The 25,669-nt window shown below is 45.1% G+C and overlaps 1 protein-coding gene across 1 annotated transcript in view; it reads left to right on the plus strand.

The window, feature by feature from the left end:
• Positions 1 to 25,669, plus strand: part of LOC119964467 (CMP-N-acetylneuraminate-beta-1,4-galactoside alpha-2,3-sialyltransferase-like) — a 617,002-nt gene that overhangs the window by 22,991 nt on the left and 568,342 nt on the right. The window contains 1 exon segment of the mRNA XM_038794008.1: positions 13,000 to 13,147. Within this exon segment, the coding sequence (XP_038649936.1) occupies positions 13,030 to 13,147 (118 nt within the window). The 5' untranslated portion in view covers positions 13,000 to 13,029.

Here is a 25,669-nt window from a genome sequence, read left to right on the forward strand (position 1 = left end):
GACTGTACAAGAATACTGCATCACCCATGGCTATCTAAGTAAGTTATTAAACTGAAAGATAAGGGTCTAGATTCTCTGCCGGCGGGATGCTCAGTTTTGCCGGCAGCACGGGGGTTTCCAGACGGCATGGGGCTGCCTCACAATGGGAAACTCCATTGACCAGCCGGCGTAATGGAGCATCCCGCCGGCGGGGTGAGGCAGAAATATGGCGCGGCGGGACGGAGAATCCAGCCTAAGATATACAATGCTGACTGGTAAGGCAGAAGATTGGGAAAAGTTTTGAAACTAGCTAAGGATCATTTAAAACAAAATGAAAAGGGAGAAATTAGAATAAGAGTAAACCAGCAAGAAATATAAAAATAGACGGTAAGAACTTCTACAAGTTTATAAAAAGTAATAGAGTAGCTAAAATAAACATTGTTTACTTAGACTACAGGATGTGACTGGGGAATTAATAATGGAAATAAATATTTTGTATCTATCTTCACAGTCCAATCCACCTACACATCTTTGGACTGTGGGAGGGAACCGCAGCACTCAGATTCTTTTTATAGAATAACAATAATCCTCAAAAGAATTAAAAAGAGAAAAATTCTTTCTCCCAAGTTAAACAGATTTTTGATCTACAAGGGAGTCATTTTATGGAAAGTAGGGAGGAAAACCGAGCTGACGCCCCAACCAGATCAGTCAGTTTGAATGGTGGAACAGGTTTGAGGAATCACATGGCCTACTCCTCCCATTTCCTCCCAATAAATTTGTTTATTTAGCATTCCCCTAATTTACCTTGGCTACTTCATGGTAATAAAGACCATAAGACATAGGAGCAGAATTAGGCCACTCGGCCCATCGCGTCTGCTGTGCCATTCAATCATGGCTGATATTTTCTCATCCCCATTCTCCTGCCTTCTCCTCCTAACCCCTGGACCCCTTATTTAAAAAAAATATATTTTTATTAGGGTATTTGCAAGTTTTTAATAATAACAAGAACAGTGACAAACATGCTAGAATAAGCGTTTCCACCCCCATCCCAACCTTCACTCCCCCCCCCCCCCCCCCAAATAAAACAACAGACTGGCCCCCCCCCCCCCCCCCCCCCCCCCCCCCCCCCCCCCCCCCCCCACCCCTCTCACTATTGGAATTCTGTTTCTCCTGACATTCTAATTTTCCCCGACAAATTGATGAACAAACTTTTACCGGGGACTGCACAGCTTCAAGCCTCTGGAGAGGAAGATGAAACCGTTCCTCGATGGGCTGCACATACCACTTATGGGGGAGGACAGGAGATGGGTACTGGAAGCACTGCTATGGCTGGAAGATATCATGGAATACATTAATTCCATGCAGTCAGGGAAAGCACCGGTACCAGATGGCTCCACAGTGGACTCCTACAAGAGATGTAGGACTGACCCCACAACTGCGGCAGATGATCAGTGACTCGCTGTCAAGGGGGGCCCTGCGTTATAGGCCTCTATTTCCTTGATCCCCAAAAAAGACAAAGACCCAACAGCATGCAGGTTATATAGACCCATCTCACTCCTGAACGTGGATGCTAAAGTTCTGATGCGGTGACTGGAGAGTCGCTTGTCAGAAGTGATTGCGGAAGACCAGACTGGGTTTGTCAAGGTCAGACAGCTAATGGCGAATATCAGGCAGCTGCTAAACGTAATTATGACCCCACCCGGGGAAAGGGCATCAGAAGTGATAGTCCCCCTGGACGGTGAACAAGCCTTTGATCAAGTAGAATGGAGGTACTTCAATGGTTTGGGTTTGGATCAGGGTTTACCTCATGGGTGAAACTTCCGTACAGCGCTCTTATGGTGTCTCATAGAGATGAACACCAGCTCAAAATATTTCCAGCTACACAAAGGCAGAATGCAGGGGTGCCTGTTGTCCCCATTGGCAAATTGAGCCACCGGCCGTCGCTCTTATATCAGCGACGGTGTGGATGGGCATTCAGAGCGGAGGCAGGGCACACAGAGTTTCACTCTATGCGGATGACCTGTTGCTCAATGTCTCGCACCCCCTGGGCAGCATGGGGAGGATAACGGAACCCCTGAGGGAGTTTGGGGCCTTCTCAGGTTACAACTCAACCTGAGCAAGATCGCATATCCCCGTGTGGGAGGAACAGAGCTGGAGGCACTATTGTTTAAACTGGCCCAGACCAAATTCGGGCACCTGGAGATAAAGATAGCTTGCAACTGGACGCGGCACCATAAGTGGAACCTTCCCAGACAATGTTGTGTAGATGATAAAAATGAATATGCTTCCATTGTTCCTCTTATTCAGATCATCCCCAAAATCCTTCTTCACTAGGGTTGACAAACTAATGGCCTTTGGACAGGAAAGAATCGTAGGATAAGGTTAAGGATGGTAGAATTTCAAATTCAGGCTGAAGGGAAGGATGGAAGGGTTCTACAATTCATGGGCGTTATTCATTATGCATTTTCGAGAATTGGATTACATTGAACATTAGGGGGGGGTGGGGCTAGGAGAGTTGGGGGAGAGGGACTGTATGTGTTAATGGTGATTATGGGTGATTCCTGATTCCTTTTTGTCATTTGTTTATGTTAACATGCAGGCTAATGCTTGGGGGGTTGGTGGGAGGATGGGATCGTTGTTATTGATATGAGGATTGACATTACATTCGTCACTGATTATTGTTTATTGTTGTGTGTAAATTTGGGAGAAAATGTGAAAAAGGTGAATAAAAAGTATTAAAAAAAATATAAAATCAAAATAGCTAAGGTGAACTATGAAAGGAAACTAGCAGAAAACATAAACACTGATACCAAAAGTTTCTAAATATATAAAGAGGAAGAGAATAGCTAAAGTAAATGTTGGCCCTTTTAGAGGACAATACTGGTGAGGTAGTAATGGGGAACACCAAGATGGCGGAGGTGCTGAACCAATATTTTGCCTCTGCCTTCACTGTTGAAGAAAATAAAAAATTTCCAAAAGCGACATTTAATGTAGAGGAACTTGGTGCAATAACCATCACTAAGGAGACTGAATTGAATAAACAGGGATTAAGGGCAGATAAGTCTCCGGCCTGCACCCGAGGGTTAAGGGAGGTGGCAGAGATAGTGGATGCATTGGTTGTGATATTTCAGAATTTCCTGGATTCTGGAAAGGACCCAGTGGATTGGAATTATGCTAATGTGACATCCCTATTCAAAAAGTGGGAAACTACAGACCGGTTAGCTTGACCTCTATGGTGGGGAAGATGCTGGAATCAATCATTAAGGAGGAGATGATTGAATATTTGGAAAGATAAAGCTCAATCCATCATTGTCAGCATGGTTTTATAAAGGGTAAGTCATGCTTGACAAACTTGTTTTTCTTTGAGGACGTAACCAGCAAAGTGGATAATGGGGAACCTGTAGATGTGTTATATGTAGACTTCCAGAAGGGGTTTGAGAAGGTGCCGTGTAAAAGACCGATCTTGAAGGTGCGATCTACCACAGGGAATTGGGAGTAGGGTACTAGATTGGATTGAGGAATGGTTGATTGACAGAAAGCAGAGCGTCAGGATCAATGGGTCCTTCTCTGGCTGGCGAACTGTAATCAGCGGGGTGCCGCAGGGGTCAGTCCTTGGACCTCAACTGTTAACAATTTATATAAATAATCTGCAAGCAGGAACAGAGTGTAACATAGCAAAATTTGTGGATGATACCAAAATAGGTGGGAAAGCAGGTAATGAAGAGGAGATAAAGATATTGAAAGGCTAGGAGATTGGGCCAAAGTTTGGCAGATGGAGTTTAATGTAGATAAGTCTGAGATTATCCACTATGGCCGAAAAAAATAGAAAGACAAATTATTATCTACATAGAAAGCAGATTCAAGATGCGCCTGGGCAGAGGGATCTGCATGTCTTTGTTCATGATTCGCAGAAAGTTGGAATGCAGGTACCGCATATAATTAAAAACGGTATGTTAGAGTTCATTGCAAAAGGGCTGGAATATAAAAGTAGAGAAGTGTTGTTGCAATTATTTAGGGTGTTGGTTCGACCACTTGAGAGTATTGTGTCCCGTTTTGGTCTCTTTATTTGATGAAGGATTTGGTGGCATTGGAAACAGTTCAGAGGAGGTTCACCAAATTGATTCTGGAATGAAATGTTGATTTATGAGGCGAGATTAAACGGTTTGAGTTTATACTCGCTGGAGTTTAGAAGGATGAGAGAGGATCTAATGGAGGCGTATAAAATACTAAATGGGATTAATAAAGTAAATGTCGACCAAATGTTCATTTAACAGCACGGTCAGCACGGTAGCATTGTGGATAGCGCAATCGCTTCACAGCTCCAGGGTCCCAGGTTCGATTCCCGGCTTGGGTCACTGTCTGTGCGGAGTCTGCACATCCTCCCCGTGTGTGCGTGGATTTCCTCCGGGTGCTCCGGTTTCCTCCCACAGTCCAAAGATGTTGGCCATGCTAAATTGCCCTTAGTGTCCAAAATTGCCCTTAGTGTTGGGTGGGGTTACTGGGTTATGGGGATAGGGTGGCGGTGTTAACCTTGGGTAGGGTGCTCTTTCCAGGAGCTGGTGCAGACTCGATGGGCTGAATGGCCTCCTTCTGCACTGTAAATCCTATGTAATTCTATGTAATATCCAATTCATTTTTTCCAATTAAGGGGCAATTTAACGTGGCCAATCCACTTAACTTGCACATCTTTGGGTTGTGGGGGTGAAACCCACGCAGACACGGAGAGAATGTGCAAACTCCTCACAGACAGTGACCCAGGGCCGGGATTCGAACCCGGGTCCTCAGCGCCGTATGCAGCAATGCTAACCACTGTGCCACCGTCCCGCCCTCAAATGTTCATTTTTGTGGGATAATCTAGAACGAGAGTTCACGGATATAGGTTGAGAGGAGGTAGATTTAGAACTGAGATGAGGAGGAACTACTTCTTTCAGAGGATGGTGAATTTGTGGAACTCGCTGTCCCATGGTGCGGTGGAGTCCGAATCATTAAATGGTTTCAAAAAGGAGATAAATATATTTCTAATATATAAAAAAACAGGTTAAAGGGATATGGGCAACGGGTGGGGGAGGTGGATTTTAGACCAGGAATTGATCAGCCGTGACTGATTGAATGGCGGAGCAGGCTCCGAGGGCTGAATTGCCAACTTCTGCTCCTAATTCCTATAAGGAAATCTGTCCTACAAAGAGAGCGAGACATGGGAGGCCTGGCTCTGCCGAACCTCCTAACTCGAACCTGGTGGTAGTAGCCACATTAAAGACCTGGAACCAGTTCAGGCACCATTTCAAACTCTGTGGTTTGTCTGTCGTGGCCTCCATCTGCAGGAAATATAAATTTATACTGGCCAAAATAGACGGCACTTTCAAGATGTGGGGAGAGGATGAAGGGGTACTGATGGTGAGGGACATGTAAGTGGACGGTAGAGTAGTGACCCTGGGGGAACTTACCGAGAAGCACAACTCCCGAAAGGGAATGAGTTTCAATACTTGTAGCAGCGATATTTCCGCCGCAAGGTGGCACGATGTTCCTCCAGATACCCGGACACACCCTACTGGACAAATTTCTTGCACCGGACCTGTTAGGGGAGTGTAAATGTGGTGACGTATACGGACAACTGTTAGAAGAGGTGAGGGCTCCACTGGACAAGATGCAACAAAATTGGGAGGAGCTAGACATGTGATAGGGGGAGGACTCTGGATCAAAGTTCTGCACAGGGTCAATTCCACCTCATCATGCGCAGGACTGAGCCTAACACAACTAATGATGGTCCACAGCGTGCACCTAACCAGGACATGCATGAGCGGGTTCTTCCCGGAGATGGAGGAAATGTCCGAGCGGTGTCCTGCTCCAGGACACAGTAGTTTCTGGACAGCCTTCTTTGAGACCATGTCCAAGGTGGTTGGGGTAAAGATGAACCGTTGCCCCTTAGTGGTGATCTTTGGGGTATCGGAACATCCAGAACTCTTTACGAGGAGAGGGGCCAGTGCTCTAGCCTTCGATCCCTGATTACCTGGCGGAGTCTTCTGCTCGGATGGAGGTCGACTGCACCACTCAGAGCCTCCGGAACTCCAGCAGGGGGCAGCAGAGCAGAGCTTCTGATTGGCTGTTCCGGGGAGATTTGCATCCGTGCAGTGCGGTCAGCGTAAGTTGAAGGTGCACCTGCATTAGTGACCCGAGGAGTTCGCCGGAAGTCAAGCATCCAGCAGGGGGCAGCAGAGCAGAGCTTCTGATTGGCTGTTCCGGGGAGATTTGCATCCGTGCAATGCGGTCAGTGTAAGTTGAAGGTGCACCTGCATCAGTGACCCGAGGAGTTCGCCGGAAGTCAAGCATTCAGCAGGGGGCAGCAGAGCAGAGCTTCTGATTGGCTGTTCCGTGGAGATTTGCATACGTGCAGTGCAGTCAGCGTAAGTTGAAGGTGGTTTGTGAAGGGGCTGTTCACGAGTGACAGCTTTATCCGAAACACTACTTACGTAGTATCTCCCACCCATCCTCCTCCTCTAACCAAAAAAAAAGTTCTGTCCGTTGGATTGCTCAACTAACAAGTTTTTTATTTTTATTTTTCAATAGTTGGGAAGTTAGTTCAGTTGGAATGGAGGCTAGAGCAGTTGAATGTTCCTCCTGCAGAATGAGGGAGGAAAGGGTCACCTCTAGTGTCCCTTCTGACTACATCTGCGGGAAGTGCACCCAACTCCAGCTCCTCGAGAGCCGAGTTAGGGACCTGGAGATGGAGCTGGATGAACTTCGGATCATTCGGGTGGCGGAGGTGGTTATTGAGAGGAGTTATAGGGAGGTAGTCACACCTCAGGTAAAAGAAGAAGGGTTACCGTCAAGGGAGGGAGAGGGAACTGGCAGGCAGTGCAGGGATCCCCTGTGGTCGTTCCCCTCTATAACAAGTATATTGTATTGGATACTGTTGCGGGGGACGACTTACCAGGGGTAAGCAATAGGGCACAGGTCTCTGGCACAGAGTCTGTCCCTGTTGCTCAGAAGGGAAGGGAGAAGAGGAACAGAGCACTTTTCATTGGGGACTCCATAGTTAGAGGAACAGACAGGAGGTTCTGTGGGAACGAAAGAGACTCACGGTTGGTGTGTTGCCTCCCAGGTGCCAGGGTTCGTGATGTCTCTGACCGTGTTTATGGGATCCTTAAGGGGGAGGGGAGCAGCCCCAAGTCGTGGTCCACATAGGTACCAACGACATAGGTAGGAAGAGAGATGGGGATTTGAGACAGAAATTCAGGGAGCTAGGGTGGAAGCTGAGAGCTAGAACAAACAGAGTTGTTATCTCTGGGTTGTTACCCGTGCCACGTGCTAGTGAAGTGAGAAATAAGGAGAGAGAGGAGTTGAACACGTGGCTACAGGGATGGTGCAGGAGGGAGGGTTTTGGTTTCCTGGATAATTGGGGCTCATTCTGGGGTAGGTGGGACCTCTACAAACAGGATGGTCTTCACCTGAACCAGAGGGGTACCAATATCCTGTTGGGGAGATTTGCTAGTGCTCTTCGGGGGGGTTTAAACTAATTCAGCAGGGGGATGGGAACCTAAATTGTAGTCCCAGTGTACAGGATGTTGCGAGTAGTGAGGTCAGGGATAGGGTTAAAAGTTCGAAAGAGGGCACCGGCAAGCAGGACGCTGGTTTGAAGTGTGTCTACTTCAACGCCAGGAGCATCCGGAATAAGGTGGGTGAGCTTGCAGCATGGGTTGGTACCTGGGATCTCGATGTTGTGGCGATTTCGGAGACATGGGTAGAGCAGGGACAGGAATGGTTGTTGCAGGTTCCAGGATTTAGATGTTTCTGTAAGAACAGAGAAGATGGTAAAAGAGGGGGGGGTGTGGCATTGTTAATCAAGGAAAGTATTACGGCGGTAGAAAGGACGCTTGAGGACTCGTCTACTGAGGTAGTATGGGCCGAGGTTAGGAACAGTAGAAGAGAGGTCACCCTGTTGGAAGTTGTCTATAGACCTCCGAATAGTTCCAGAGATGTAGAGGAAAGGATTGCAAAGATGATTCTCGACAGGAGCGAGAGTAACAGGGTAGTTGTTATGGGTGACTTTAACTTTCCAAATATTGACTGGAAATACTATAGTTCGAGTACTATAGATGGGTCAGTTTTTGTGCAGTGTGTGCAGGAGGGTTTTCTGACACAGTATGTAGACAGGCCAACAAGGGGCGAGGCCACATTGGATTTGGTACTGGGTAATGAACCCGGCCAGGTGTTAGATTTAGATGTAGGTGAGCACTTTGGTGATAGTGATCACAACTCGGTTATGTTTACTTTAGCAATGGGCAGGGACAGGTATATACCGCAAGGCAAGAATTATAGCTGGGGGAAAGGCAATTATGATGCTATTCGGCAAGACTTAGGATGTATAGGATGGGGAAGGAAACTGCAGGGGATGGGTACAATTGAAATGTGGAGCTTTTTCAAGGAACAGCTATTGCGTGTCCTTGATAAGTATGTACCTGTCAGGCAGGGAGGAAGTTGTCGAGCAAGGGAACCGTGGTTTACTAAGGAAGTTGAAGCACTTGTCAAGAGGAAGAAGAAGGCTTATGTTAGGATGAGACATGAAGGCTCAGTTAGGGCACTTGAGAGTTACAAGTTAGCCAGGAAGGACCTAAAGGGGGAGTTAAGAAGAGCGAGGAGAGGACACAAAAAGTCGTTGGCGGATAGGGTCAAGGAAAACCCTAAGGCTTTCTATAGTTATATCAGGAACAAAAGAATGACTAGAGTAAGATTAGGGCCAATCAAGGATAGTAGTGGAAAGTTGTGTGTGGAATCAGAGGAGATAGGGGAAGCGTTAAATGGATATTTTTCGTCAGTGTTTACACTGGAGAAAGACAATGTTGTCGAGGAGAACACTCAGGTTCAGTCGACCAGGCTAGATCGAATTGAGGTTCAAAAGGAGGAGGTGTTAGCAATTTTGGAAAATGTCATAATAGATAAGTCCCCTGGGCCAGATGGGATTTATCCTAGGATTCTCTGGGAAGCCAGGGAGGAGATTGCAGAGCCTTTGTCCTTGATCTTTATGTAGTCTTTGTCGACAGGAATAGTGCCGGAAGACTGGAGGATAGCAAATGTTGTCCCCTTGTTCAAAAAGGGGAGTAGAGACAACCCTGGTAATTATAGACCTGTGAGCCTTACTTCGGTTGTGGGTAAAATGTTGGAAAAGGTTATAAGAGATAGGGTTTATAATCATCTTGAAAAGAATAAGTTGATTAGCGATAGTCAACACGGTTTTGTGAAGGGTAGGTCATGCCTCACAAACCTTATTGAGTTTTTTGAGAAGGTGACCAAACAGGTGGATCAGGGTAAAGCTGTTGATGTGGTGTATATGGATTTCAGTAAGGCGTTTGATAAGGTTCCCCACGGTAGGCTATTGCAGAAAATAAGGAAGTATGGAATTGAAGGTGATTTAGTGGTTTGGATCAGTAATTGGCTAGCTGAAAGAAGACAGAGGGTGGTGGTTGATGGCAAATGTTCATCCTGGAGTTCAGTTACTAGTGGTGTACTGCAAGGATCTGTTTTGGGGCCACTGCTGTTTGTCATTTTTATAAATGACGTGGAAGAGGGTGTAGAAGGATGGGTTAGTAAATTTGCAGATGACACGAAGGTCGGTGGAGTTGTGGATAGTGCTGAAGGATGTTATAGGATACAGAGGGACATAGATAAGCTGCAGAGCTGGGCTGAGAGGTGGCAGATGGAGTTTAATGCGGAAAAGTGTGAGGTGGTTCACTTTGGAAGGAGTAACAGGAATGCAGAGTACTGGGCTAATGGCAAGATTCTTGGTAGTGTAGATGAACAGAGAGATCTCGGCATCCAGGTACATAAATCCCTGAAAGTTGCCACCCAGGTTAATAGGGCTGTTAAGAAGGCATATGGTGTGCTAGCCTTTATAAGCAGGGGGATTGAGTTTCGGAACCACAAGGTCATGCTGCAGCTGTACATAACTCTGGAGCGGCCGCACCTGGAGTACTGCGTGCAGTTCTGGTCACCACATTATAGGAAGGATGTGGAAGCTTTGGAAAGGGTTCAGAGGAGATTTACTAGGATGTTGCCTGGTATGGAGGGAAGGTCTTACGAGGAAAGGCTCAGGGAATTGAGGTTGTTTTCGTTAGAGAGGAGAAGGCTGAGAGGTGACTTAATAGAGACATATAAGATAGTCAGAGGGTTAGATAGGGTGGACAGTGAGAGTCTTTTTCCTCGGATGGTGATGACCAACACGAGGGGACATAGCTTTAAATTGAGGGGTAGTAGATATAGGACAGATGTCAGAGGCAGTTTCTTTACTCCGAGAGTAGTAGGGGTGTGGAACGCCCTGCCTGCAACAGTAGTAGACTCGCCAAATTTAAGGGCATTTAAGTGGTCACTGGATAGACATATGGATGAAAATGGAATAGTGTAGGTCAGATAGGCTTCAGATGGTTTCACGGGTCGGCGCAGCGTCGAGGACTGAAGGGCCCGTACTGCGCTGTAATGTTCTATGTTCTATGTTCCTCTCCGACATGGCGGAGTTCCTAAAATAAAAATAAAAATAGTTAGGGGATCAGATGAAGGATTCTGCCATACATGGAAAAAATTTACCAGCCTCTCCAAAGACCTGCTCATGAACAGCAACTGGAGAGGGGGGGGTTGGTACGGGGGGAGCATGGAGCAACCAAAGAAAGTGGAAGTGGGAGAGAGGATGGGGAGAAAGTGCAAACTCCATGCAGACAGTGACCCAATGCTGGAATTGAATCCAGGTCCCTGGTGTTGCGAGGCAGCAGTGCTAACCACTGTGCCACCGTGCCACCCAAATTTGAACTAAAGCAATCATTGCAATATAAATAGACTGCCAGTCACTTTTTGCTATTATATTTATATTGCTACTTATATTTTAGCTTGCTAACTCTTTTCATGTGTTTTCCATTTTCTGTTATTTGTTGCCAGTTTGGCATTTTTCTTTGTTTTCCTTATCTATCATTTTATTACTATGCTTTTCCATTATTTTCCATATCCACTAATGTAAATAAGGAAATGGCAATAAAAGCATGAATAAAATGGGTCTGGTTCTGTTCTTTCCAACCTATAATGTAGAGGTGTACGTTCAAGAAACGAATGGTGCTGAAATGCTCTCATTTTTGGATATTTTACAAAGTGCTGGCTGTGGTCCAGCTTAACTAATTCCATGTCAGTGGGAAAATGTCTTCAGATTCAATGGCTGGGATTGTCCTCCTTGAGTGAATGGGAAGTGTGACAGGGGTGCGTTTGCATTCCCACATATTTTTATGCCAGTTTGATGTTCTGCTGGAAGTGATGAGCAATGTTGACAGAATGTATATATTCATTAATGCGTGGGCCCCTTGTAATATTTTCTCAGTAATGTGTAGTGCGTCATCCAAGGTATCTGTCAATTCATCCAGAGCAGCTGTTGGCAGCTGTAACAACCCCCTGCAGGGACAAAGCTGTATAACATCCACTTCCCCTCCTACACACCTGAGAATGAGCTACTCGGGTGTCTAGAAAGCCGAGCTCCCTCCTAATTGGAGGAGCTCACCACAGAATATAAACCCCGACCTGGAGGCAGTTCATGGAAGGAGACCTGGAGCGAGTGGATATTGTGACTAGTGTGGAATAAAATGAGTTGTACCCTGTCAGCCTGGCCTCTCATGGAGTCTGTGCGTCCATCTACTACAGCAGCGCTAACTTTTATTCCTTTCGAATTGATATGACGGCTTTTAAAATTCATTAATTACACAGACCATGACCATTTCAGAATGGGGAAAAAATCACCAAGAATAGTTGTTAAAAAATTCTTAAATGTGGCAGACCTTGAGGACTGCTATAGCAGATTTGTGCATTTCCACAATGATGCATACTCCTGGTGAATTTCCAGGTGAAGGCTACAAAGTCCCTCGAAAGATGTTTGTATGACCTAAAACCAGAAGATCAGCTTGGATCAGGAGCCAAACTTTTTTTTTTATAAATTTAGTTTACCCAATTATTTTTTCCAATTAAGGGGCAATTTAGCATGGCCAATCCACCTACTTTGCACATTTTTGGGTTGTGGGGGCGAAACCCACGCAGACACGGGGAGAATGTGCAAACTCCACACGGACAGTGACCCAGAGCCGGGATCGAACCTGGGACCTCAGCGCCGTGAGGCGGTTGTGCTAACCACTAGGCCACCGTGCTTCCCTAGGAGCCAAACATTTTTGCTTGCTGGAGATTTATCCCAGTTGTTCAAAATCTGTATATGTAAGCCAATACATGTGATAGGGGATGAGTATATTTGGTTGATTATTCAAAATTTAACTGTCCCATGCCCAGATTTTTCATATACCTGCTACCTACCCTGAATTAATCATCTGAACTAATCATTATCCAGACTCAACGTTAGCTCTGTTCTCTCTCCACAGATGCTGTCAGACCTGCTGAAATTGTCCAGCATTTTCTGTTTTTGTTTCAGATTCCAACATCCACAGTCATTTGCTTTTATCAATTTCTGTAGTTTTTGCTATGAAATCATCTCGGGAATCTATGGAAATAATACTCGATTTTCTGTTTGAAAACTACTACTGACATACTTCAGTTACTCCCTAGGTCCTATAAACGCATGGAAGCTTCCTTCTTTAGACAGAAACTAGCAATAGAGCTTTGAGTGCCATTTAAGTAGTTTATTGTGCATTTTAAGTAGAGGCGCAGTGGCACGGTAGCACAGTGGTTAGCATTGTTGCTTCACATCACCAGGGACCCGGGTTCGATTCCCGGCTTGGGTCGCTGTCTGCGGAAGCTGCACGTTCTCCCCGCTTCCTCCGGATGCTCTGGTTTCCTCCCACAAGGCCCGAAAGACGTGCTTGTTAGGTGCATTGGACATTCTGAATTCGTCCTCCGTGTACCCGAATAGGTGCCGGAGTGTGGCGACTAGGAGATTTTCACAGTACTTTATTGCAGTGTTAATGTAAGCCTGCTTGTGACACTAATAAAGATTATTATTATTATTCCCTCCATTGTCCAGAGCCAATTAATTTTCCTTTCTTTTTAAACTAGATGCTGTAGAATTCTGGGAATAATGTGAAGATGAGTTTGCTGGGATCTGTCCGCAATTTGTTGCTGGCTCTTTGTCTGATGTTGGTCTTGGGATTTCTTTACTATTCTGCTGGCAAGTTACACATGCATGGATGGGGACAGGAAGCACGTGAGTCACAAATGTATTACTTTAGAAATGCTTTGCAATAATTTTCTGATCTCCAGGATCAAGGTACAATGTACTGAAACTCTGTAAAATCCAGATTCGAGATTTCTCACAATTGATGGATTGTCATGTTTCTGGGATACTTTCTCCCATCTATTCAAGTTGAATGGAAGGGAATTCTAGCCTTTTGTTTTTCAAAATTTTGATCCACGTCTTATTGGAAACATGGAAGCTATTTAATTCAACTGTACATATTAAAACATTTTTATGGCTAAGGAGGAAGTGATCTTGCTTAGTTTGGTTATTTCCTTTTAATAACCGCAAGCATTGCTGCAGGTTATAGGAGCTAAAATGGATGCAGAAAGGAAGAAAGTGAGAAAACATTTGGTCCTTCAACCGTGCATAAGCTAATCAATCTAGATCCATATATATATATATACCTTAAAAATTTACTGAGCAAATCTGATGCAGCCATATTTTTCAACCTCTGGATAAAGGATATGAATATCCAAATATTTCTAATCATAGTGCTATTTCCATTATAAAAGCTTTATGTTCTCTAGAATCATACCTTAGTTCTTCCTTTATTTTCTGTTCTACACCAGCAACATAAAACCATAAATTCATAGGATGATTACGGCACAGAAGTAGCCATTCAATCGTTGAATCTGTGTAGGCACCTGCAGGAACAATTAAGCTGGTCGCACTCCCTGGGCCTTTCCATGTGATTTCACAAATACTTTCCCTTTTAGAAGTTTATCCAATTTCCATTTAAAAGCTCATGATTGAATGTGCCTACACTAGTCTTTCAGATAGTGCATTCTAGATCATACCCTCTGCTGTGTTAAAAGTTTTTCATCATGTTGCTTTTGGTTCTTTTGCCAATCACTTTAAATTTGTGTTCTCTGGTTCTTGACCTTTCTGCTAATAGGAACAGTTTCTCCCTATTTACTCTGTCAAGACTCCTCATGATTTGGAACACCTCTATCAAAGCTCTTCACAAACTTGTACAAAAGCAAAATACTGCGCTGCTGGAAATCTGAAAAAAACCCAGAAAGTGCTGGGGAAACTCAGCCAGTCTGGCAGCATCCATAGCAAGAGAAATAATATGACTTCTTCGGAACAGTTCAAAGCTTCTCCGGTATCTCAGCATAACTGAAGTCTTTAATCCCTGGAACTGTTCTTGAAAATCTTTCTTGCACCCTGACTAATGCCGTCCATCCTTCCTAAAGTGTGGTGCCCTGAATTGGACACATTGGGCGGGATTCTCCGTTGCGAGTCCGCTTTGCTACCACTGCCAGCGAGGAAGGAGGATCTGATGCTCAGTCAAATCTCCATTCACTGCAGCAAGACTGGAGAATCTCAGCTGTGTGAAGGAATGGAGAATCAAAGTCAATATTCTGGTTGAGATCAGACCAGTGTTTTATAAAGGTTCATCATGGCTTCCTTGCATTTGTACCTGCTGCCACTATTCATTTATGTCTTTGCAACCATTTCTCAACCTGCCCTGCCACCTTCAATGATTGGATTTGATTTGATTTATTGTCATGTGTACCGAGGTACAGTGAAAAGTACTGTCCTGCATACAGTCCAGACAGATTGTTCTATACATGAAAAAACATTGGACATACATAAATACAAAATGTAAATACATAGGCACAGGCATCGGGTGAGCATAAGGAGTGTAGTACTACTCAATAGAGAAGGTGTGAAGAGATCAGTTCAGTCCATAAGTCATTCAGTGAGGACGAAGCTGTTTTTGAACCTGTTAGTGTGTGTTCTCAGACTTTTGAATCTTCTGCCCGATGGAAAAAATTGGAAGAGAGAATAACCCAGCTGTGAGGGGTCTTTGATTATGCTGCCCGCTTTCCTAAGCCAGCAGGAGGTGCAGACAGAGTCAGTGGGAGGCGTAGACAGAGTCAGTGGGAGGTGGGTTCGCGTGATGGACTGGGCTGTGATTACGACTCTTTAGTTTGTTATGTTCTTGGGCCAAGCAGTTGCTGTACCAGGCTGTGATGCAGCCAGATAGGATGCTTTCTGTAATGCATCTGTAAAAATTGGTGAGAGTAATGTGGACATGCCAAATATCCTTAGTTTTCTGAGGAAGTATAAGCGCTGCTGTGCTTTCTTGGTTGTAGCGCGACATGGGTGGACCACGACAGATTGTTGGTGATGTGCACACTGAGGAATTTGAAGCTGTCAACCATCTTCACCATGGCACCGTTGATGCAGACGGGGCGCGTACGATTGCTTCCTGAAGTCAATGACCAGTTCCTTAGTTTTGCTGACATTGAACATAACATAAGAACTAGGAGCAGGAGTAGGCCATCTGGCCCCTCGAGCCTGCTCCGCCATTCAATGAGATCATGGCTGATCTTTTGTGGACTCAGCTCCACTTTCCGGCACGAACACCATAACCCTTAATCCCTTTATTCTTCAAAAAACGATATCTTTATCTTAAAAACATTTAATGAAGGAGCCTCAACTGCTTCACTGGGCAAGGAATTCCATAGATTCACAACCCTTTGGGTGAAGACGTTCCGCCTAAACTCAGTCCTAAATCTACTTCCCCTTATTTTGAGGCTATGCCCCCTAGTTCTGCTTTCACCCGCCAGTGGAAACAACCTCCCCCCATCTATCCTATCTATTCCCTTCATAATTTTAAATGTTTCTATAAGATCCCCCCTCATCCTTCTAAATTCCAACGAGTACAGTCCCAGTCTACTCAACCTCTCCTCGTAATCCAACCCCTTCAGCTCTGGGATTAACCTAGTGAATCTCCTCTGCACACCCTCCAGCGCCAGTACATCCTTTCTCAGGTAAGGAGACCAAAACTGAACACAATACTCCAGGTGTGGCCTCACTAACACCTTATACAATTGCAGCATAACCTCCCTAGTCTTAAACTCCATCCCTCTAGCAATGAAGGACAAAATTCCATTTGCCTCCTTAATCACCTGTTGCACCTGTAAACCAACTTTCTGTGACTCATGCACTAGCACACCCAGGTCTCTCCGCACAGCAGCATGCTTCAATATTTTATTGTTTAAATAATAATCCCGTTTGCTGTTATTCCTACCAAAATGGATAACCTCACATTTGTCAACATTGTATTGAGGGAGAGATTGATTATTGTTTAAAAATTTTAGAGTGCCCAATTCATTTTTTCCAATTAAGCAATTTAGCGTGGCCAATCCACCTACCCTGCACATCTTTGGGTTGTGGGGGCGAAACCCACGCAAACACGGGAGAATGTGCAATCTCCACACGGACAGTGACCCAGAGCCGGGATCGAACCTGGGACCTCAGTACCGCGAGGCAGGAGTGCAAACCACTGCGCCACCGTGCTGCCCTCCAGGGAGAGATTGTTGTCGTTACACCACGCCACTAGGTTCTCTATCTCCCTCCTGAACTCTGATTCATCATTGTTCAAGAACGGATCCACTCGTGTCATCAGCAAACTTGTAGGCGGGACCTGTTTTCTACGTCTTCCACCTTCTCCTGGAGGCTTTTCTGCTGGTCCCAGCATCCCCACCTCCAACTCCAGTGCTGTTTGGTGTTCCTTCTGCTCAATCAGTGCCTTCTCCACTTTCTGGATTGCCCGATTTTGAGCATCCAGTCTGAGTTCCAGCCGCGCAATCGACTCCTTAATCGGGTCCAAGCATTCCTGTTTCTGCTTGGCGAAGCCCTCCTGTGTAAACTGCATCAGCTGCTCCATCGACCGATGGGTTGTCGAGCCAGAATTCCGGTCATCCGCATGCTTTCTCCCACTGCAGCCTCAGCCCAAGCCTTCTTCATTTGCCAATGTATTCCTTTGCGAGCACTCCTGACCCGCCTCTCCATGCACTGATGTAGGATTCCTCGTCACAGTTGCATCCGACATCAATTTTTCACTTCAGATCCGACAAAAAATCGGGGAAAAAGGTCCAAAGTTCCGACCCGAGCGGGAGCCACCAAATGTGTGACCTACTCCTTCATAGCCGCCACCGGGAGTCGAGTGCTGACCCTTTTGACGACTGCCAGGAGCTGCACTGTTCCCCACCTCAGGCATGAACCTGGTGGCCAACTGGAAAATGCCAGTTGACCTCTGACAATAGGCTTTAATGGATCTTTTAATTGTGACAAATGGTTACCCACCACTAATGGGTGGGTAACTCTTGCCTCTCCCACAGTTCCTCCGGGAAAATGGCCCCGGGGTGGGATGGAACCAACGAACTGACATGAGAGTTGGCGACACATAATTAGGTGTCTGTCCAACTCTGTGCCCACCCCATTGGCGGCTAAAAATGTCGTCCCTCGTCTCAAAGGCTATACCTAATTTATGATTACAGATTCTGTAGTATGGATCCAGTCTGTGTAAGTCTCCATATCCTCAGTTACCTTTGGTTAATTAAATTTAGTTTTTCAGTTCTTGGTGGTATATTATTGGTGTGAAACTAACAGTGAGATTAACTGTGTCTGCCGTTATTTCTGCGCAGCTTCCAATGAGCACACATACACAGTCAAAGTTACAGTCTGAACTAAACTACTTTTCTAAGCTGTCAAAAATGTGTCTCACGGTCTTCCCAGTTCAAATGTACTTAATGGTATAAAGTTTATGGACCTGTGTCACAGATATGGACTAAACTTTCTTGTATCTCTCTCTACCCGGACCCCCTTTCCAAGCCCCAAACCTATCTCATTCTGTATCCACCCCTGGAAAAACACCTTTCCCCCAAATTCACTTTATATAAAAAAAAATAAAAAAATTTATACTCCTTATACTCCGGCTTGGGTCACTATCTGTGTGGAGTCTGCACGTTCTTCCCGTGTCTGCGTGGGTTTCCTCCGGGTGCTCCAGTTTCCTCCCACAGTCCAAAGATGTGCAGGTTAGGTGGATTGGCCATGCTAAATTGCCCTTAGTGTCCAAAAAGGTTAGGAGGGGTTATTGGGTTACGGGGATAGGGTGTAAGTGAGGGCTATAGGGTGGAAGTGAGGGCTGAAGTGGTTGGTGCAGACTCAATGGGCTGAATAGCCTCCTTCTGCACTGTATGTTCTATGTTCTTTTTCACATTTTCTCCCAAATTTGCACCCACCAACAACCCCGTATCAACAACAATCCCATCCTCCCACCAACCCCCTAACAACTGCCCGCATGTTAACATACACAAATAACAAAAGGAATCAGGAATCACCCATAGTCACCATTAACACATACTGTCCCCCCCACCACTAATGTTCGATGTTATCCAATTCTTGAAAGTGTATAATGAATAACACCCATGAATTATAGGACCCCTCCATCCTTCCCCTTGAAAGTGTATAATGAATAACGCCCATGAATTATAGAATCCCTCCATCCTTCCCCTAAGTTCATACTTAACCTTCTCAATGATGTGTTAGGCGAATTGGTTTGACATTGACTGCAACTGGATGCAGGGAGGCTAGAAACAAACTTCTAACACGGGAGATGATCCAGCACAGTTTTATTTAAACTAAGAACGGCTGTACATGTTCAGCTGTGGGTTGACACTCTACTAATCCTACTGACGACCTCTTACTGGCTCGACCAGACTTACTAGCTACAACATGGCAATAATGTCCACTGACTTGTGCACTCTGACTGTCTCAGTGTCTGGGCCCCGAAAAGAGCGGGAGTCTTAATGCACTGTGAGCTTTATAGTGGTGGTGTCTTGTCTGGTGATTGGTTGTTCTGTGTTGTGTGTTCATTAGTCATCCTATGTGTCATTCACTGCCTGTCTGCATCTCATTATATACATGAATGGATATTATGACACTCGAGTGTCAAGAATTCCAACAGGTCCCCACGGCACGCCAGGGCACTGGGTGGAGAGGTTGCTCCCCATCCCAACAGGATCTGCCGTCGGGCGATCAACAAGGCGAAGGCTATAACATCTGCCTCTGCACCTGTTTCCAACCCCGGCTGGCCCGACAGCCCGAATATTGTTTCCTGACGGCCCGAGTCCAGTTTCACGTGCACCACTTTTAGAGATTACCCTAAAAACGTCCTTCCAGTAATCCTCCAGCTTTGGACAGGACCAAAACATATGAACCTGATTTCCCCCCCTCATCCTCGTCCTTGTGAGGTGTGCTCTACATAACATCTTCAGCTGTATCAGCCCCAACCTCGCACATGAGGTGGAGGCGTTCACTCTCTGAAGCACCTCACACCATCACACTCTTGTCCGGCCTTCCATGTACTCCCTTCTGTAAACTTGAGGTCATCCGAATTTGCTTCCTGTGTCCATACTCGCATCAAGTTCTGTTGATCTATCTAATCTATGTTTGCTGACCTACAATGGCTCCCAGTTTTGCCTTCATTTTTACATTTTCATCCTTGGTTTCAAATTGTGTTGTGGCCTTGCCCCTCTCTTTTTTGTAATCTCCTCCATCTATATAACCTTTTGAGATATCTTCGCTCATCTAATTCTGGCCTCTTGAGCTTCAGTGTTTTTAATTACTCCACCACTGAGCTGAATTCAAAATGCGAGTTGAGAGTGACTGCTCTTGACATCAAGGCAACATTTGACTGGCATCAAGGAGCCCGAAACAAAAGTCAATGGGAATAAATAGGGAAACTCGCCACTGATTGGAGTCATACCTCGCACAAAGTAAGATGGTTGTGGGAGGTCAGTGATCTCAATCCCAGGGCATTGCTCCAGGAGTTCCTCAAAATATTGACCTAGGCCCAAACATCTTCAGCTGCTTCATCAATGACCTTCCCTCCATCATAAAGTCAGAAGTAGGAATGTTTGCTTATTATGTTAGTACCATATGCGATGCCTCAGAAGCAGTCCATGTCCATGTACAGCAAAACCTGGACAACATTCGGGCTTGGGTTGATAAGTGGCAAGTGACATGGATGCCACACAAGTGCCATGCAATGACAATCTCCAACAAGAGAGAATCCAACTTTCTCCTCATGAATTTCAATGGCATTACCATCACCGCTATCCCCCACTTTCAACATCCTGGGGATTACAGTCACAATTGCCAAGCAATGACCATCTCTAACAAATGTTACGAGCCCCTGGGCTAGTGTACAGTCAATTTCAGCATTACTTATAGAATCATTGAATGTACAGTGCAGTAGGAGGCCATTCGGCCCATCGAGTCTGCACCGGCCCTTGGAAAGAGCTCCCCACTTAAGCCCACACTTCCAACCAATCCCTGTAACCCAGTAACCCCACCTAACCTTTTTTGGACACTAAAGTCAATTTAGCATAGCCAATCCACCTAACCTGCACATCTTCAGACTGTGGGAGGGAACTGGAGCACCTGGAGGAAACACATGCAGATATCGGGAGAACGTTGAGACTCAGCACAGACAGTGACCCAAGCCGGGAATCGAACGTGGGACCCTGTAGCTGTGTAGCAACTGTGCTAACGACTGTGCTACCTTGCTGCCCCTTGACCCGGAGTCACAACATAATTGAAATCATTAAATAAGTCTTAGAAAAACACCCAAAGTCTTTGGCCCTTGCTACCCAAGAACTACAATCAACAGGTTTCTAAATTTAAACACTTTTAATTTCATTAATAACAATAACTATAATTAGATATGCAGGAAATACAACAGGTTAACTGTGATCTAATTCCTCGCCCCCCCCCCCCCCCCCCCCCCCCCCCAGCCCCCCAGTTAAACTCAACCCACCCTCTGCACACAAATACAAGACAAACAAACTGTGATCTAATTCCTCGCCCCCCCCTCTCCACCCCCCCAGCCCCCAGTTAAACTCAACCCACCCTCTGCACACAAATACAAGACAAACAATTAGAGGGGAAAAGAACGGTATAAAATAATGATAAAAGTAAAAAGGATAAGAGCCTTTGTTTCAGATGGTTGAATTCTAACATACCTTCCTTCAATTTAAACTGTTAGTTCGATATTTCTGCTTTCAATCTGTAATTATTTTCACTGTAGATTCATTCAAGTCTCTGTACTGTTACGCAGCTTTTCTGGAGAATTACAGCGATATATGACAGCAGGTCCTTTCCTCTGAGCATCCAGGACTCAACTGTGCTTCATTGGTACTCCAAAAAAAATCCTACTTGGGTAAGATCCAATCACTGCCTGTTACCAGGCAGAATACAGCCTTTTGGCCTATTCATTGGCCGCCAGCCAACCAATGAAACCGAGTCCCACTGATTTCTCTGGTGCCGAAAGGTCTTGAGTTTGCTGTCCGAAAACTAGCAGTGTTGTAACTTTTGAGTTCTTCACTTGCCCTGCTTGATTTAAAGATATATATCCATTAAGCATCTGTAGATCCAAATGATAACAGCAAAAATAAAGAAATGGAAAACAAGGGCATCAACAGGAAGGGCCCCCACACAAAGGAGAATTAGACCATCTCCCCATAATGTCCAATGGCAGTACCAACGCTGCAACCCCCATTATTAGCGTTTTGTAGGTTACTATTGATCAGAACTGAACTGGACCGGCCATATAAATACTGTAGCTACATCAGTGGGTCAGAGGTTGTGAATTCTGTGAGAGTAGCGCACCTACTGACTCCTTAAAAACCTATCTACAATCTATAAGGCAGAAGTAAGGACTGTTACTGAAAAGTCTACTTGTCTGGATGTGTGCAGCTCCGCACTCAAATGCAACACAACCACGACAAAACAGCCCCTTTCATTGGAACCCTATCACACACGCAAACATTCACTCCCTTCATCACCAATGCAAAGTAGCAGCAGTGTGTACCATCTACAGGATGCACTTCAGCAACTTGTTGAGCCTCCTTTGACAGACCCTTCCAAACATATGAGCTCTACCACCTGGAAGGACAAGGGTAGCAGATACATGGAAACACCCACATCTGCAAGTTCTCCTACCTATCCTAATTTAGAAATATATCGCTGTGCCTCCACTGTTGCTGGATCAAAATTGTGGAACTCCTTTCCTAACAGCACTGTGAGTGTATGTACACCAGATGAATTGCAGCAGTTCACCACCACCTTCACAAAAACAATGAAGCGTGGTTAACAAGCGTTGGTCTTGCCGCAATACCGGCATACTATGAAAGGATAAATTTAAACAAAATATGGGTGGTGGTGCCTTCATCTTTCTAGGACCTAAGCACTGGAGTTCTCTTTCTAAACTTCTCTGTCTTTCTAGCTTTGTTTTCTCCTTGAAGCTTTTTAAAACCTATTTCTTCAACTGAGCGTTTGGCTCTAATATCACCTTTTTAAAAATAAAAAAAATTCTTTAGGCGTTATGGGCATCGTTGACAAGGTCAGCATTTGCTGCCCTCCTTAAATTGCCTTTGAGTGGCTTGTTGGGCCATTTCAGAGGGTAGCTAAGAGTCAATCACATTGCTGTGGGTCTGGAGTCACCTGTAGACCAGACTGAAGAGGAAGACCACTTTCCTTCCCTGAAAGGCATTGCAGAACCAGGTTACGAGAATCAATGACAGTTCCATGGTCAACAATAGTGAGACCAGCTTTCAATTCCAGATTTTTATGAATTGAGTTTGAATTCCACCAACTGCTGTGGTGGTATTTGAATCCATGTCTCCAGCACATTAGCCTGGGCCTCCAACTACTAATCCAGTGACCCCCCACTGTGTGACTTTGCAATATATTTTCTTTTATATTGCTTCTGTGAAGCACATAGGGATGTTAGTTTGTTTGTTTTGTATCTTAATCTTTTTCCGCCTTTAGAGAACAGTGGGGAAATGTTGGACGGATTGGTAGGCGCTCATGACCCAGTTTGCGGCCAGTAAGTGTTTCTGGCTCAGGGCACTATTTATTGAGCAATGAGATCACCTTTTTTTACTTTATTAAAGATTTTATAAAAATTTTAGCAGCTGTTAGTTTGTAAATTCTCCCTTTATTACGCTCAGAACATCATTATTAGGTTGAACACCATTTGGTTGATTTTAGACCGAGACATAATTTATTTTAAGGAAAACAAAGTGTTAATGAGCTGTGACTGTTGATTGTAAATTTTAATAATATGATAGTTGTCACTGGTTAATTTTGGGTGTGATAGATTCATAACATATTGCATGAATTAACTTTAAAAAAATTATTTAATGGGATGTGGGCCGTCGCTGGCAAGACCAGTATATATTGCCCATCCCTAATTGCCCTTGAGAAGGTGGCGTTCTTGGAACTTTGCAGTTCATGTGGTTTAGGTGCACCCACAGTGCTCTTAGGAAGGGAGATCCAGGATTTTGATCAGTGAAGGGACGGCGATATAATTCCATGACCAGCATTTCTTGTCCATCCGTTTGCCCTTGAACTGACTGGCTTGCTAGGTCATTCAGAGGGCAGTTAAGAGTCAACCACGTTGCTGTGGGTCTGGAGTCACAACTAGACCAGGTAAAGACAACAGATTTCCTTCACTAAAGGACATTGATGAGCCAGATGGGTTTTTATGACAATTGACAATGGTTTCATCATCACCATTACTGAGATCAGCTTTTTAATTCTCAATTTTTAAATTGAATTTAAATTCCACCAGCTGCCATTTGAAGATGCGATTTGAACCAGTGTTCCCAGAGAGTTTGTCCAGCACTGTAGATTACGAGCCCAGTGACATAACTACCTTTTCCCCATGCAGGTAGTCCTGTGTTCTAGCTTCACCAGGTTGATGCCTTATTAGGTATACCTAGTGCCTTTCTGGGGTATCCTCCTGCATTCTTCTTTAATCAGCTGGTTTGATGGTAATAGTAGAGTGGGGGATATGCAGGACCATGTGGTTACAGGTTGTGGTTGTATACAGTTCTGTTGATGGCCCACAGTCCCTCATTGATGCCCAGCTTTGAGTTGCTATCCCAGTTAGCACGGTAGTATTGCCACACAACACAATGGAGGTTACCCGTAATATGAAGACAGGACTTTGTGTGATGGTCACTCTCACCAACTTTTGCAGGTGCATCATAGAAAACATCCTATCTGACTGCATCACAGCCTGGTATGACAACTGCTCGGCCCAAGACCGCAAGAAACTTCAGAGAGTCGTGAACACTGCCCAGTCCATCACATGTACCTGCCTCCCATCCATTGACTCTATCTACACCTCTCACTTTCTTGGGAAAGAGGGCAGCATAATCAAAGACCCCTCCCACCCGGCTTAGTCACTCTTCCAACGTCCTCCATCGGGCAGGAGATATAAAAGTCTGAGAACACTCACAAACTGATTCAAAAACATCTTCTTCCCAGCTATTACCAAACTCCTAAACGACCCTCTAATGGACTGATCTGATTAACACTGCACTCCTGTGTGCTTCACCTGATGCCTGCGTCTATGTATTTAAATTGCGTACCTTGTGTTGCCCCCATTACATATTTTCTTTTCATGTGCTAAGTGATCTGTTTGAGCTGCATGCAGAAAAATACTTTTCACAGTACCTCGGTACACATGACAATAAACAAATCCAATCCAATACTGTCGTGGACAGATGCCTCTGCGACAGGTAGATTGTTGTTGGTTAAATGGATTTTTCCCTCTTATTAGTTCCCTCACCACTAGTCACAGACCCAGTCTAGTAGCTATTTCCTATGTGGCTCAGTCACCTGCTGGTTATTTATAACATGATGTTGACAAGGTCCCGCATGAAAGACTGATCAAGAAGGTAAGAACCTGTGAGATCCAGGGCAAATTGGATCCAAAATTGGCTTGGAGGCAAGTGGTAATGGTTGAAAGTTGTTTTTGTGACTGGAAGCCTGTGACCAGTGGTGTGCCACAACGACCGGTAGTGGGTCCCTTGCTATTTCTAGTGTACAATAATGACTACAGCTGAATGTGGGGAGTATGATCAGTAAGTTTACAGATGACATGAAAATAGGTGGAGTGTAAATCGCGAGGAGGAAAGCACTAAATCACTGAATGATATAAATGGGCAGGTCAGGTGGGCAGAACAGTGGCAAATGGAATTTAATCCTAAAAAGTGTGAGATGTATTCACAATGTTTATTTATTGTATGTCCTATGTTTTTCACGTATGGAACGATCTGCCTGGATTGTATGCAGAACAATATGTATCACTGTACAATAAATCTAATCTAAATGCATTTTGGGAGGACTAACAAGGCAAAGGAATATACAATGAACAGTAGGATGCTAGAAGGTTCCAGGCTAGCCACATGGATCCCTGCCGTCTATGGCAAGGTCTGCAAGACATAACAGGCTACAAGATGAAGGCATGTAAAATCGTCGCCTCCAAAGCACCCCTCCCTGATGAGCTCAACCCATTCTATGCCCGCTTTGAGCAAGAGGTCAGCGAGAGCGAGCCCTCCACCCCAGAAGCCGTGGATGAACTTGTATCTGAGATCAGCACTGCAGAAATCAAGAGCAGCCATTTTGAAGGTCAACCCACGGAAAGTCACTGGCCCAGATGGGGTACCCAGATGAGCACTCGCGTCTTGCGCGGATCAGCTGGCGGGGGTATTTGCAGACATCTTCAACCTCTCTTTACAACAATCTGAGGTCCTTATCTGCTTCAAGAAGACGACCATCATCCCTGTACCAAAAAAAAGTCAAGCAGCGTGCCTTAATGACTGTCGTCCAGTGGCT

This window comes from Scyliorhinus canicula, chromosome 4, assembly GCF_902713615.1.
Source record: "Scyliorhinus canicula chromosome 4, sScyCan1.1, whole genome shotgun sequence".
NCBI lineage: Eukaryota > Metazoa > Chordata > Chondrichthyes > Carcharhiniformes > Scyliorhinidae > Scyliorhinus > Scyliorhinus canicula.